Below are 14529 nucleotides of genomic sequence, written 5' to 3'. Positions count from 1 at the left end.
GCGACAGAATTTAGGCTTTTTTTTAGGCTTCTGGTGCGGGCCATATTCAATAATATTTTTGGAATTTGGTCTGGGCCAATAAAAACTGTGACAAAAAAGTTTGGACACTCCAGATGTAACCCGTCATACCTGTTCCTATGCCATGCGTTCTTTATTCCTGCAGAGCCAAAATTTAATGAATCGATGCCAATACATAGCACTAAGGAGGAAAATAAAATAGCATGTTCCCCCACTAACCACGTGGCCTTTTGGGACCTCTTTCAGGGACCTGCTGGCTCAGCTGAGGACAGGATGCAGGCGTGCGCACCTTCGTGGGATGCCTTGGCAGGGAGAGTGCAGGACCCACTGAGTGCAAGGAACCCGTGCCAGTACCAGACATGCAGTGGTGCTGGTTGGCCGACCTTATCTTCCGGGCAGGACATCAGATGCTACCAAAATGTTCCATGTGAACCCTGGAACAACATCACATCTGGTCCTCAAGGGAGAAACTATCAGTTTGCCTCCTATGGAGTTTGTCATTACATGATAGAGCAAAATTCATCAACGTGTAGCACAGGAGTCACCTCCTGTGACCAGAGCGATATGGTGGCTTACCAGAACCCATCCCCTCCTTCGTGGCACCCATTAGAAGCAGTCTGCGGCAATAGTGTTGTAACTGAACACTACGTGCACAGTAGTGGATTCTACCAGAAATCGCTGCCGCCCTATTCGCAGACCAGAATCTGTACAAGTGGGCAGAGCTTTACCGTACCCAACACCAATCAGACACTCCAGCACCAGCCAGCCACAGTTGGCCCATTAGCAGAGTCTTTGCAGTCATATACCCGTAACTACTTAGAAACACCCATGCAGGCTATACAATCTATCAAGCAAAAATTATTGACACAGGCAAGGATGAGAACATGTCCAAATGACAACATTCAAATGAGGATGCGAGAAGAGGCTGTGCCAATGAGCAAGCAATCCAGAAGCTATTCTTATGTTTCAAATCCTAAAACAAGAACAATTCTAGAAGGAGTGCTGGCTGGTGGAACCTTGGTATGTAATGCTAGCCAAGGTAGGAATTCAAAAGAGCCTGAGATCCGGTTCGACAAGCAACATGAGCAGCCGGCCAGCGGTAAACTCAAATCTCTCCCAACACAAAAGTGGACTAGAGAGTCTTTAAAGTTACTCATCAGGAGGCAGATGAAGTCTCCTCCATCTTTCCCCCAGTTTGATTATTCATCAGTAATGAACCTCTTCTGGGAAAATCGCAAATTGCTGGCGGAAAATCTCAGGAAGGAATTTTTCACAAACCTCATGGTCGATGCTCACGTGTTCTGTGAGAAGCACGTGACCACAGACACGGTGGTGCTGTTGGAAGCCAAGTGCGACTTAAACCTCAGCGGAGTTCAGGTTCTACGAGATGGCGACTGCTATTCCGAACCGCCGTACACGTCGGTCTGGAGGAATGTCAACCAACATCTCGACGACATAGATAAGGAATTTGGCTTCGACAGGAACTTTCTGCATCAGGTGCAACTTATGGAACCGCTTACGCCATCAGGTCCTGCGACTCCTCTGCCAGAAGCTAAGCCCGCCTCCTTGGAAGAACTCAGACGAGAACAGAAAGAAAGACAACAAGAACTTGAAGAGGCACAAAGTGAACCGAAGATGGAATCTGCTGCATTTGTGTCCCACAGTGAAGATCCAGATGATGTGTACTCATTCATCATCCAGGTTCTGCCCCAAGAGGAGGCCAAAGCCATCCATGAACACATACATAATGCAGAAGAAGCTACTGCCCTTCCAAGTAACAGTTCGCAAAAAAAACACAATAATGATCTTGAAGACCAAGTGGTGGAAATTGAGTGTGAGGATCACGACTGCTCCCTCCCCTGCTTGAGTGAACGCAACCAATCTCCTGATGCCTCTTTTGTGACGGAACAGACGGACAATCAAGAAATGGGTAATGTTGCCCCAGAAGACAACAAAGAGCTTGAAAAGACAACAGTAGAAGGTGACCAAGCGATGCTAAAGATCTCACGGCAAAAAGATGACCGAGACACTGGAAAGGACACCCAACAAGAGGTGGCAACTGTCTCCCTACTAAAAGATGCCCAAGAGTCTGGAAGTGTTAGCGGACATGCTAATGACAGAGTGATGGAAAAGATCTCCCGACAAAAACATGTCAAAGATGTGGAAAATCTCTCCCAGCCGCTCGCATTTTTACCATCTAAAAATTCTTGTCCATCTGAAATGTGGCCTTTGCAAGATCGCCCTGTGAAAGTCCTCTCCAAGAAACAATACCAAGGTGAGAGGCTACTCTGCCTCGCTGCCAAACGTTTGGCAACTTTAAAGAGAAAAGTCAAGAGAGCAAAGCAATCCGGCATTCACATGCTCCACCGCAAGAGGCTGAAAACAAAACATTTGGGGATGGACTTTGGCAAAAAAAGCAAAGAAGCTCTCAGGGCCAGTCGCAAGCAGCCAGTGGAACTGGCGCTTTTTGGCTCTGCTAGACGAAAACACAGCCAAACTCCGATTGATTGTGTGCCAGAGGTTGTGAGTGTGAGTACTAAGAGGAGTTTGAGCAAACAGAAGATCTACGACAAGTGGCGTCTACCCCCAACCAAGCTTGATGGCCAAAGCAAAGACCAGTCTATGAAGAAGTTCTCCATGGACATGCTCAAAAAAGAGCCACCATTGCCTTCCCTTCTATTCAGGAAGAACAACGGCAGAGTTTCATTAATCCTCAAAGAAAAAAGGTCCGAACTAGATGTACCCCGAAGACAAGCTACTGATGGAATGCGGAAGACCACTGTTGACTATTCTCATGGTAAGTCAACGAGAAAGTGAGGCTACATTGTAACTCTGTACATGATTAATGCATGCAATACAACTGAAAATAGCAAAACAAATAGTTCACACAGAACACAGACAACACAGTTCGTTTTGTTATCAAGATTACCTTATTTTTAATAATATGTTGCTTACTCATACAGCAGTCTTGGGCCACGTTTACGAGACAACAATCCTACGCAATAACGCAAAAGTGTTGTTTTGCCATTATTTTCATTCCGTGTTTACACGACCATTATGTGTAGGGGAAAACAGCCTGTGCAATTTGCCAGTGTGGTATGCTTTCCCAATGTGTATGTGGCAGCACCAAAAAAAGAAAGAAATCACGAGAATGCACTTCCTTGGCTGACGTAGCGTACCAACTCTTTAAATAACAGAGGAGTGTCTCAACACCAACCCTTCTGCAGTCTCCTCTTTTGTCCTGGTCAAATAACAACTTGGCGAAGCGCATTTGGCTTTAATTAGGGAACAGCAGTGTAGTTTTCGTCAACAATGACGATAGCGAAAATATTTCGTCAACGAACACTTTTTTTCATGACGAAGACAAGACGATAATGAGCTAAAAACATGTTTTGGGAGACTAAAACATAGTGAGGCGAATGCCAGTTTTTGTCTGACGGGGCGAGAATGCACTATAGTTTCCGCTAGGGCTGGGCGATATGGCCTCAAATACGTATCACGGTAAATAGAGCAGATTTACCTCGAGAACGAGAAATGACGATAAGTTCGCCAAGCGAACTGTTATATATTTTGAAAATCTGAATCAATGCGTGAAATACAAATTAACTGTTTCTTGGTGGTTTATTCACCAGATTTCAATTTAACATATTTAAACAATTGTACATGCAGCCTCAACACTAAGTACATAAAAATTCTTGTAAACCGTAAGAATTCAAGTATGAATGTTTATAACAGCTTGTATGACTTCAACAATGTACAACTTTATAAAAACCAATACAACAACTGTGCAAACATGTCATTGTAACACAAATGACTTAGTTTGAACAAAACACTTCAAACAGACAACTTATTGTTAATGGCTGCTGTGACATAATTACGCAACACAAGTGTTTACTTCAATGTTTCAAGTTTTTTTTCCCCAGAGCATTTTTTTAATACATGCACGCAAACATGCACCCCCCACAGAGACACATACACATATTAAAGCTATATTGCTCTATTGCCAATGAAACATTTAAGATTTTATCATGCCAGTAATGACACAGAATGAAGCAAGCAAATATAGAAAAATTAAACGGTCATATTATAGGCTTCACTGTTGCATTATAATTTATGCTGAATGCTTTACCCTCATTAAAGATATCAAAGAAATATCACACAGAGATACAACATAACGTGACATACTAATTGCTAGATGCAGTCTGTAACCCAATCCATCCATTAAGTTCAACCATTTTGACAAGGTTAGAGCCGCTATCCGACTCATCACGTTCATTTTATAGCGTTAGCCGCTAGCATTAGCCTGTGGCCTGGCTACCAGTAGAAAGGCCCGCTACTGAAATCGTAAGGACCAGGGAGGAAAGCGGGTGAAAGCCCCTTTGTAGGCCGCCAAGAGTCTACTTAATGTCGGGTGAAAGTTTGGCGACACTCCCTTAAGCCCGACTCCATTACATTTGCTTGTACCGATAGCCGCTAGCCTTAGCCTACAGGGCTTCTGTTTGTTTGAGTTCTGATAACCACGTGACTTCATACGTAAGCACACTGACTGCTTTCTTAAAGGGGAATGAACATAGCCGAACAACAGAGTCAAAGCGAGATGAAAAGACCAGTTTTTTTAACGACATGGTCAAAATTACGTCGGTCATCATGAAGAATTTCGGTAATGGTAAATTTTCGGTATACCGCCAAATGTTTACAATGTTTAACATTTTTATATGTAGTTAGCCATAATCGTAGCAGTGTCTGGTTGTATCACTCATGTGAGGTGCTGCATCCCCCCAACTCTGAAGTGTCCAGGCTTGCTTGTTTTGAAACAGACGGGAAGATTTGGTTTCTTACCTTCGCAATAGAGAATAATCAATGTTGCTTTAGCCTTAAGTCTTTGCTGCGTGATCATCACACACTAAATGTAACTCGTAGTGTTAGCATCGCGTTCCCATTAACATTAGGCTAATGCTAATGGCGAACGTCCTCTAAACTCTCAAGACAACTGATTTTTACATACAGTTCGTGGCGTCCAGGAGGCTATAATTGTAAATAATGTACTGTTGTTTGTATAATCACCAAGTTTGCGTTGTCCTTGGAGATGCTACAAAATGTGCTCGTCTGTCAATGTTCGTTCAAAATAGTTGGAAAACTTTATTTTTGCAGACAAAAAAAAACATTTTTAGTAAACGTTGACGAAAGCTGGAAGAAATTAGTTTTCGGCAACAAAATTAGACGAAGACAAACACATTTTGAGATGACTAAAATATAAGACTATTAAATGTTATCGTCCAAAAGTCTTTAAGAGTAAAACGGAAATTAAAAGGGCTGCCAAAAACAACACTGGTGAATAGTTGACAAGATGTTGAATAATGTTGAACACAGGTAGGCCGTGTACAAGGTTGCTATTTAAGGACATGTTTTCATATACTGTCGGACTGTCTGCGCGCACTGATGTCATCAGTATCTTCACCCCCTTTACTGACAAATATTCTGGAGCCAGTGTTGTTTTTGGCAGCCACTTTAATTTTCGTCTTAGTCTTTTGGACGAAAATACTTATTTGTCTTAGTCATATTTTAGTCATTTCATGTGTTTGTCTTCGTCTAGTTTTACTCAACGAATACTTCTTCTGTGAATTTCAAAGAATTTATCAGAAGTAGACGTCCAGTCCATTTGAACAGGGAGGGTAGCAGCCAATGCCACCCTGTTGATTGGACGTCCACGGGCGTCAGTGGCTGACATAGGGTTAACTTTGGGGTTTCAGGTCATTTCTTGTAGATTTTAGGTCACTTCTTGTTGATTTTGGGGCATGTATGGGTCACTTCCTGTGGACTCCTGGTTACTGAACAGGAAGTTACCTGGGAATATCCCAAAATTAATGGGAAATGAATTGGGAATTTCCCAAAATCAACAGAAAGTAACCTGTAAATGCCCAAAATGAACAAGTGACCTACAAATGCCTCCAAAGCCAGGAAGACTGGCTGTGAATGCTTTGTTTTCAGTGCCAATGACGGTGCTAGACATCCAATCCATTTTCACTGAGAGGGGCGAATGAACGTTTGTTCAATGGCAATGAGTTAACATCATAGACACTATTCACCTCTGTGAAGTTGCCCCCCCCACCCCCATCAGATGCAAATTTATATAAAAATAAAGTCAATCGTTTGTGCTCTAAAAAGTTTCGTTTTTGCTGCCATCATTATAAGATATTTACAATTTATTATTGGTTAGTCTGAGGTCAACCAACCACCCATTTTAATTAAAAATGGTTAAAAATGGTGTCAATCGTTTATGCTTCGTTTGTGTCGGTTTGTGCTCTTATCGTTTTATAGATATCAAGACATTAATTTCAAGTAATGACCTCACTCGCAGCTTTTTCATATCAAAATCCCACGGCTGACGGAGCGTACCAACTCTCTCAATAACAGAGGAGTGTCCCAACAACTAGCGCAAACGTAGCATAAACAAATTCACTTCAAAAACTCAGTACCTCACTACCATTGCCAGCATGCCTTCCCTTGCCATTGGCAACTCGGCTACTGTACGTGTTGGCAACAGCCAACGGCCGTACGCGATGACAACAGAAATGAAGGAGGAGTACCAACCATCGAATAAATGCCGGCCAACTACCACAACAGCTTCCAGGTGTTGCAGCCTGAGGACGTCAAAAAAGCTAAACTCTTAGCAAGAATATTTGTCTCATTTCTGGTAAAACACATCTAATCACGCTTAAAATAAGACAAAATCCCTCAAAAAGGAAAAAATTGAGCAAAATAATAATAATACACTCTTTATTTTAAGACGTATAGTTTTAAATATCTTGTTAAGCCAGAAAATCTTGAAAGTATCTTGTTTTTAGTCAAATCTCACATTTCAATCTCACAAAACAAGCATTTTTATCTAAGGTAAACATTTTAGTTATTTTGAAAAGAAGACTTGTCGTTTTAAGAAATGGACTTAACTTATTTCAAGAAAATACAGTGGTACCTCTACATACGAAGTTAATTCGTTCTAGGACCTAAGTCAAAATGGTCGTATGTCGAGCAGGATTTTCCCACAAGAATACATTATAATATTAATTCGTTCCACAGCCTAAAAAACCTACACTAAATCCTTAACAAATGCTGCTGGTACTGCTGCAAATAGCAGTTACAGAGAGCAAAACACATAAATTACGAATAAAAATTGGCATAATAAAACAGTATGATAATAATAATAATTAATAATCCTTTTAATAATGTAAGGAATCAGGTTCTAATGTGGCGGGTGGGTTTTGTACCTGAACGCACCGCATGGCTGACTTGACAGAGGGAGGGAGCGAGGACACTTAGGCTACGTTCATACTACAGGTCTTAATGCACGAATCCGATTTTTTCGTATTTTTCCTACTCGAGTGAGGCATTAACTTGACGGTCTGAACGTGGCAAGTCTCATAGAGCTGGACCATTTCAAATCCCATCTGGGTCACTTTCGTATGTGGTTCAAATCCGATCTGGGCCACATTTTTCCAGACTGTCGCGGCGGTCTGTACTGTCCACTCTCCCAAATCAGATTTCATGCAGCAATTACGTCATCAAATAGCGAGCGAGACGCTACCGTAGCGGTGCAGCTGTGCGTTATTAGCGCCTAGCTTGCAGTGAACACGGCTTTTGGGGAAGGGCTGAGCTTGACAACAGTCATTAAAAATAAAAATGGGTTGAGGATAAGCCTGAGAATGCTCAGTTTTCTCTCTGCTCCAAGTGAGCAATATTTCAACATTGCCTACACGGCAGAGAGTCGGGGCAAACTGCCCGTATGTGTGTGTGACATGCACGGACAGTGCGTGCATGCTATCGATCCATATAAACTTTGAATATAAGCCTAAACGGGAATTATTTATGTCTGTTATTTGTGTCCTCCTTTTGAAAAGCAAAATATGATATCCCTGAAATGACGGATGACGTGTGTCATTTGTTTTGATGCTTCTGCGCATGCGAGTCTTCTTGGTCAGCGCGTGTCGGACTGTGAATTCGTGGGCATGCGTAATACTTGAACGGTCACAATGGACAAAGGCAGTCTGAACGGGCACGCCAAAAAAGCGGATATGACAAAAAATCGGATTCATGCATCAAGACCTGTAGTATGAACGTAGCCTTACTTTCACTTTGTTCAGCTGGGGCGGACAATAGGCATGTTTTGTAGCACAAGTTCTGAAATAAATGATTAAAAACCTGACTATGCTGGGGACTTTTTGGCAATGTTACCACAATAATAACTATCACCCTAACTTATAAAGACTGGTGAACGGATGTCGGACGAGGACCGTCGAGATTCTAGCCATTCAACGGCGGTATTGTCAAGTTGGTCCACGAGCGCCAACCATGCTCACATTTTTATATCATTTCCATGGTAAGCCTCATATTTTTTCTCCTTTTTTTGCCCCCTGCACTAACATTCTTGGAACCCATGTTAATTTCTCTCACAAGAAAAGGTGGTGTGCATCAGTCTTGCGGGAAAACAAAGTAACTGCGGCTCTCATAAATCGTCGTATTTCGAGCATGTCATCGGATGTAGAAACAAATGGCGATTGAAATTTTACGTTTATGTGGAAAGGATCGTGTGTCGAAGGTACCACTGTATATCGTTTTTATTTAAAAGATTCACGTACACATTAATTGCAACACAACAGACTGTTTAAACGAAGGCTGGAACTAATCAATTTCATCACAATATGATAGGAAATTCGGACAACAGTATACAGTGGGGCAAATAAGTATTTAGTCAACCACCAATTGTGCAAGTTCTCCTACTTGAAAAGATTACAGAGGCCTGTAATTGTCAACATGGGTAAACATCAACCATGAGAAACAATGTGGAATAAAAGCAGAAAATCACATTTTTTGACTTTTAAAGAATTTTTCCAAATTGGAGTGGAAAATAAGTACTTGGTCACCTAGAAACAAGCAAGATTTCTGGCTGTCGAAGAGGTCTAATTTCTTCTAACGAGGTCTAACGAGGCTCCACTCATTACCTGTATTAATGGCACCTATTTTAACTTATTATCGGTCGCTATAAAAGACACCTGTCCACGAACTCAGTCAGTCACACTCCAAACTCCACTAAAGCAAAGACCAAAGAGCTGTCCAAGGACACCGGAGACAAAATTGTAGACCTGCACCAGGCTGGCAAGACTGAATCTGCAATAGGTAAAACGCTTGGTGTAAAGAAATCAACTGTGGGAGCAATTATTAGAAAATGGAAGACAAACAAGACCACTGATAATCTCCCTTGATGTGGGGCTCCATGCAAGATCTCACCCCGTGGTGTCAAAATGATAACAAGAACTGTGAGCAAAAATCCCAGAACCACACGGGGGGACCTAGTGAATGACCTACAGAGAGCTGGGACCACAGTAACAAAGGCTACTATCAGTAACTCAATGCGCCGCCAGGGACTCAAATCCTGCACTGCCAGATGTGTCCCTCTGCTGAAGAAAGTACACGTCCAGGCCGGTCTGCGTTTCGCTAGAGAGCATTTGGATGATCCAGAAGAGGACTGGGAGAATGTGTTATGGTCAGATGAAACCAAAATAGAACAAATAAATTTGCCTTGCCTTGCCTTGCCTTTTTGGTAGAAACACAGGTTCTCGTGTTTTGAGGAGAAAGAATACTGAATTGCATCCGAAGAACACCATACCCACTGTGAAGCATGGGGGTGGAAACACCATGCTTTAGGGCTGTTTTTCTGCAAAGGGACCAGGACGCCTGATCTGTGTAAAGCAGACATATCCAAAGTGCGGCCCGGGGGCCAAATACGGCCCGTGGTCAAATTTCATCCAGCCCCCAGCCTCTGTCATAAGATCAATATTGTCTGGCCCGCACACAGACCTAATAAATTGGTCAGCAGTACTGCTACCAGCATATGAAGTAGTCTACACACTAAATGCTGCTCCTCATTTACCCACTAAAAGGCAGCAGCACTCGAAGCAACATTACCCCGTGTGATCCTTGACTTCCAATTTTCTAAAATGGCGACAATCAACAAAAGAAAAGTTGACTGCGATGGCTGACGCTTCAAGGATAGGTGGAAATTGGACTATTTCTTCAATAAAATATGCAACAACTGTGTCTGCCTCATTTGCAAAGACACAGTCGCTGTTTTTAAAGAATTCAATGTGAGGCGATATTACCAAACAAGACACGCTAACATGTATGACAAGATTACAGGGAAGATATGGAGCAAGAAATTGAAGCAACTTTTGAAGCTAGTTCAATTTCACAGCAGCAGTATTTCGCAAGAGCCCGAGAGTCGGAAGAGAACGCTAGTTGCAAGATTGTTGAAATTATTAATTTAAAAAATATAATAAAACAAATGTGACAAACAGAATGACTTGCTTTAAAATTTGCTTAAATATATTGTTCTGCGTAAAGGACGTCAGCCAAGGTCGGCCCCCCCACATTTTTACCACACCAAATCTGGCCCCCTTGGCAAAAAGTTTGGACACCCCTGGTGTAAAGGAAAGAATGAATGGGGCCATGTCTCGAGCGATTTTGAGTAAAAATCTCTTTTCCATCAGCAAGGGCATTTAAGATGAGAAGTGGCTGTGTCTTTCAGCATGACAATGATCCCAAACACAGCCAGGGCAATAAAGGAGTGGCTTCGTAAGAAGCATTTCAAGGTCCTGGAGTGGCCTAGCCAATCTCCAGATCTCAACCCCATAGAAAATCTTTGGAGGGAGTTGAAAGTCCGTGTTGCCGAACAACAGCCCCAAGGCATCACTGTTTTAGAGGAGATCTGCATGGAAGAATGGGCCAAAATACCAGCAATAGTGTGTGAAAAGCTTGTGAAGAGATAGAGAAAACGTTTGGCCTCCGTTATTGCCAACAAAGGGTACTTAACAAAGTATTGAGATTTTTGGTATTGACCAAATACTTACTTTGCACCATGATTCGCAAATAAATTCTTTAAAAATCAAACAATGTGATTTTTTTTTTTTTCCCCACATTCTGTCTCTCATGGTTGAGGTTTACCCATGTTGACAATTACAGGCCTGTCTAATATTTTCACTTGCACAATTAGTGGTTGACTTAATACTTATTTGCCCCACTGTATTTGCAAGTATTACAAGGTCTGCCTTTAAAAAAAAAAAAAAAGTGCCACGATTCAAGGGCCTTCTATAAATTTATTTAAACATTACGCCCACAATTAACAGTTACATTTCACATAAGGCATTAAAATACAAAACAAGTTTCATGACAATTTCAGTTGGAAAAAAAAACACCCAACAGACTCGAGTGAACGGCAACATTGTCAGTTAATACTTAACTGGAATGTACTTGTGATTATTTAAAATAATGTAGTAGTATTGTTTATGATCAATAAGACTGGCAACTTAAATGAACATAATGGCCTGGGCAAGGTGAGGCACCTCAACTTCATAAGCTAAATAATGTTTATTCCACTAAATTGTAGAGAGAGGTTGACATTCAATACAATAAAATGATACATTTAACACAAAGATATTTTTTACAAGTGCCAACACTGGTGCAGTGGTATGAAAAAAGATCTGAACCTTATGGAATTTCTGACATTTCTGCATAAAATTACGATCAAACGTGATCTGATCTTTGTCAAAGTCACACAGATGTAAAAAACGTGTCTGATTTAACTAAAACCAAATATTTATAGGTCTTCATATTTTAATGAGGATAGCAGGCAAATAATGACGGGGGGGGGGGGATAAGCAAGTGAACCCTCTGCCTAAGGAGGCTTAAAGAGCAATTGAAATCAATTTTTACCAAACAATTTAAGTTGGGTGTGTGCCTAATCACTGATGAGTGGTTTAAAGCTGCCCTGCCCACTATAAAACACACACCTGGTAAGAATTGTTTTGATGAGAAGCATTGTCTGATGTGCATCACGGCTCGGTCAAAAGAGCTGTCTGAAGACCTGTGGTCAAGGATTATTGATTTGTATAAAGCAGGGAAAGGGCACAAAACCATTTATCAAAGTCTGGATGTTTATCAATCGACAGTAAGAGAAGTTGTCTACAAATGGAGAGAGTTTGGCACTGTTGCTTCTCTCCCGAGGAGTGGTCGTCAACCACAGATGGCTCCAAAAGGTCAGTGCAGAATAGTCAGAGAGGTAAAAAAGAACCCTACAGTGTCTGCGAAAGACTTACAGAAATCACTGGCACAGTCCATTATCTCTTTGCACACATCAACTAAATGTAAAACTGGCCAAGAATGGTGTTCATGAAGGATTCCACGGAGGAAGCCACTGCTATGTAAAAAAAAAAAAAAAAAATTGTTGTACTGTATAGAGGAAACAAACCACAACCGCTGATATCTCTTGGAGAGATCATGATGAATTGCACCCTTAATTTCTTTAAAGTTTTAAATCTTTTTAAAAAAATTAACAGTGCTGTCGGTGTCAGTCAGCAGTTGAGCTTGGAGTGGGGCAATGATAAAATTGGTGGATGTTTTCATCGTGTATGACCTTTGTTGCCAAAAGCATTGGTTTGAGCACTTCCACCAATTGGTTCAGTATTTGAGATATCGTACGCAATCTGTCACATTCTTCCTCACCTTAAAAAAAACTAAATCAAAAAATATTAGCTACTTAATAGCTTTTGAGTTGAAATCCTGATTGTGTGTGTGTGTGTGTGTGTGTGTGTGTGTGTGTGTGTGTGTGTGTGTGTGTGTGTGTGTGTGTGTGTGTGTGTGTGTGTGTGTGTGTTGGTAGTATTGAGTGAATTAAAAAATATGAATTGAACGTATAGAAATTAAAACGCAATAATTACCTATTTTTAATATGTAGGCTACATTAATTATCATGCACATCACCTTATATATCTTGGAAGCTATTCAAACCATTTTATAGCTCATTGTATCAAAATGGCAGTGATAACAGTTTGTGTTGTAAACTAAATGGAAAGTGGTTCTCAAATAATATCAAATAAATCAGTAAATTCATGTAGGCTTGTTCGATATTCATTTTCATCCAGTTTAGGGTGCTGGTTCATTTTATATAATTCAACACCAAATGTCATCAAAATAATTCATGTAAATTAAAAAAAAACAGTTATTAGTACATTGCAAAACTTTCTTACCTCAAGTGATGAAAGCGAAGCAGTGAAGAAATGCGTGTCCACTTCGTCACCAGCTGCCAGTGAACCTTATTTTTGTTTGACAATTCTTGCATACAGCAAAGTCCTTGCTCACCTTACTTCCTTTCTTGTTGGTGTAAAATCTAAAGTGTGTCCACATGTGTGATTTGTAGCAATATATTTCTCACTTTTTCCTCCACCGTTCTCACGAAGCTTTTTTATTTTTTTCAACCCACTTGGAGCTTCCTCTCTTCTTCTCTAGATGACTTGTGCGCACTTTACCCTCACCGCCACTCTTGAGCGCTACTAGTGGACCGCCAAGGAATTCCTCAACAAACATTGAGCAGTTTACAGCATCCAATGGCCAATATGTCAAATAAAAGTATCCATACTTGGCGGGAGCATATCGATAACCGATTGGGTTGCAAAATATCGTGATGTTGTCACACTCTTAATGAGGAAACATGTCTTCTTGAACGATAGGTTGTAATTTAAGTTGGTTGTAACAGAGCTGGGTGGGTTTTATGGACTGATAGGGCCGGATACTGTTTTTCTGATCAAACAACCTGAGCTGTCACTCTGGAGAAAGAAAAAAAAAAAAAAACTTTCAGGCCTAACAGTTGAAGAGCCGCACTCTACACTCGTGCACGCACGGTCTCGAACTCACTGAACGAGATGTACAACGACAATTTCATATGAGTCCTGTGTAATTAATTCCAAGTAAGTTAAAGTTATATGAAATGTTTTGGGGGGGTTTTTTGTTCAAGCTGCATACACATTTGGACTACTATCAATATTTGAATGCATATTTATTGTCTACACTTGCAGCCCACGAGGACACCGTGGAAGAATTGGATGACGTCGTTTTATCAACGCTTAGAGGTAATAATGACTATATATGTATGAATAATTTAATACATGACATTATCTGATATTTGTTTTAATTGTAATTAGTGTGAATGTAATGTCCTTGTTTGTGACTGAAAAACAACACTTTGGAGAAATGGAAAAACAAAATCCGTGAATTTGTGTTCATTTTTGTCAAATTTTTTTTAAATGGTCTTAATTAGGCCTTAAAAAGTCTTAAATTTAACTTGAGGAAACTTGTTGGAACCCTGTCATACACATGTCAATGTCTTCACAGCTGCAAACATCAGTGACGAAATGGTGAGGACCCTGTCACGTGATGATTTGCGGGATCTTTTCCCAGGCCCAGAAAGCTTTTTTCGGAGGAAAGCAGTCTGGCATGCTTTTCATGGTGTTTTAGAAGAGGTCAGTGTCTCACTGATATGGCATTCACTAGCCACTTGGTTCCCGCAATAGCGTACCGCACGAAACACGTCACCTTTGCTCATTAATATTCATAACGTTATCAGCTGTTGCTTGGAGGGTCAAACTCGCGTTTGTCCCTCATGCTAGATGCATGTAAAAAGTGTAC

The 14529-nt window shown here is 41.0% G+C and overlaps 1 protein-coding gene across 4 annotated transcripts in view; it reads left to right on the top strand.

The window, feature by feature from the left end:
* LOC130929448 (uncharacterized) overlaps positions 1-14529 on the top strand; it is a 71977-nt gene that overhangs the window by 39741 nt on the left and 17707 nt on the right. For all 4 annotated transcript variants that reach the window (XR_009066892.1, XR_009066893.1, XM_057856576.1 and 1 more), the window contains exons 2-4: positions 265-2815; positions 13920-13973; positions 14236-14363. Coding sequence is in view for 2 of the 4 variants with exons in the window: in XM_057856576.1 (XP_057712559.1) it covers positions 292-2815; positions 13920-13973; positions 14236-14363 (2706 nt within the window). In the remaining 2 variants the exon portion in view is untranslated. The remainder of the gene's footprint in view (positions 1-264; positions 2816-13919; positions 13974-14235; positions 14364-14529) is intronic.

Source organism: Corythoichthys intestinalis, chromosome 14, assembly GCF_030265065.1.
Source record: "Corythoichthys intestinalis isolate RoL2023-P3 chromosome 14, ASM3026506v1, whole genome shotgun sequence".
Lineage (NCBI taxonomy): Eukaryota > Metazoa > Chordata > Actinopteri > Syngnathiformes > Syngnathidae > Corythoichthys > Corythoichthys intestinalis.
The sequence above is the reverse complement of the archived record's forward strand: the minus strand, read 5'-3'. Positions and strand labels throughout refer to the sequence as shown.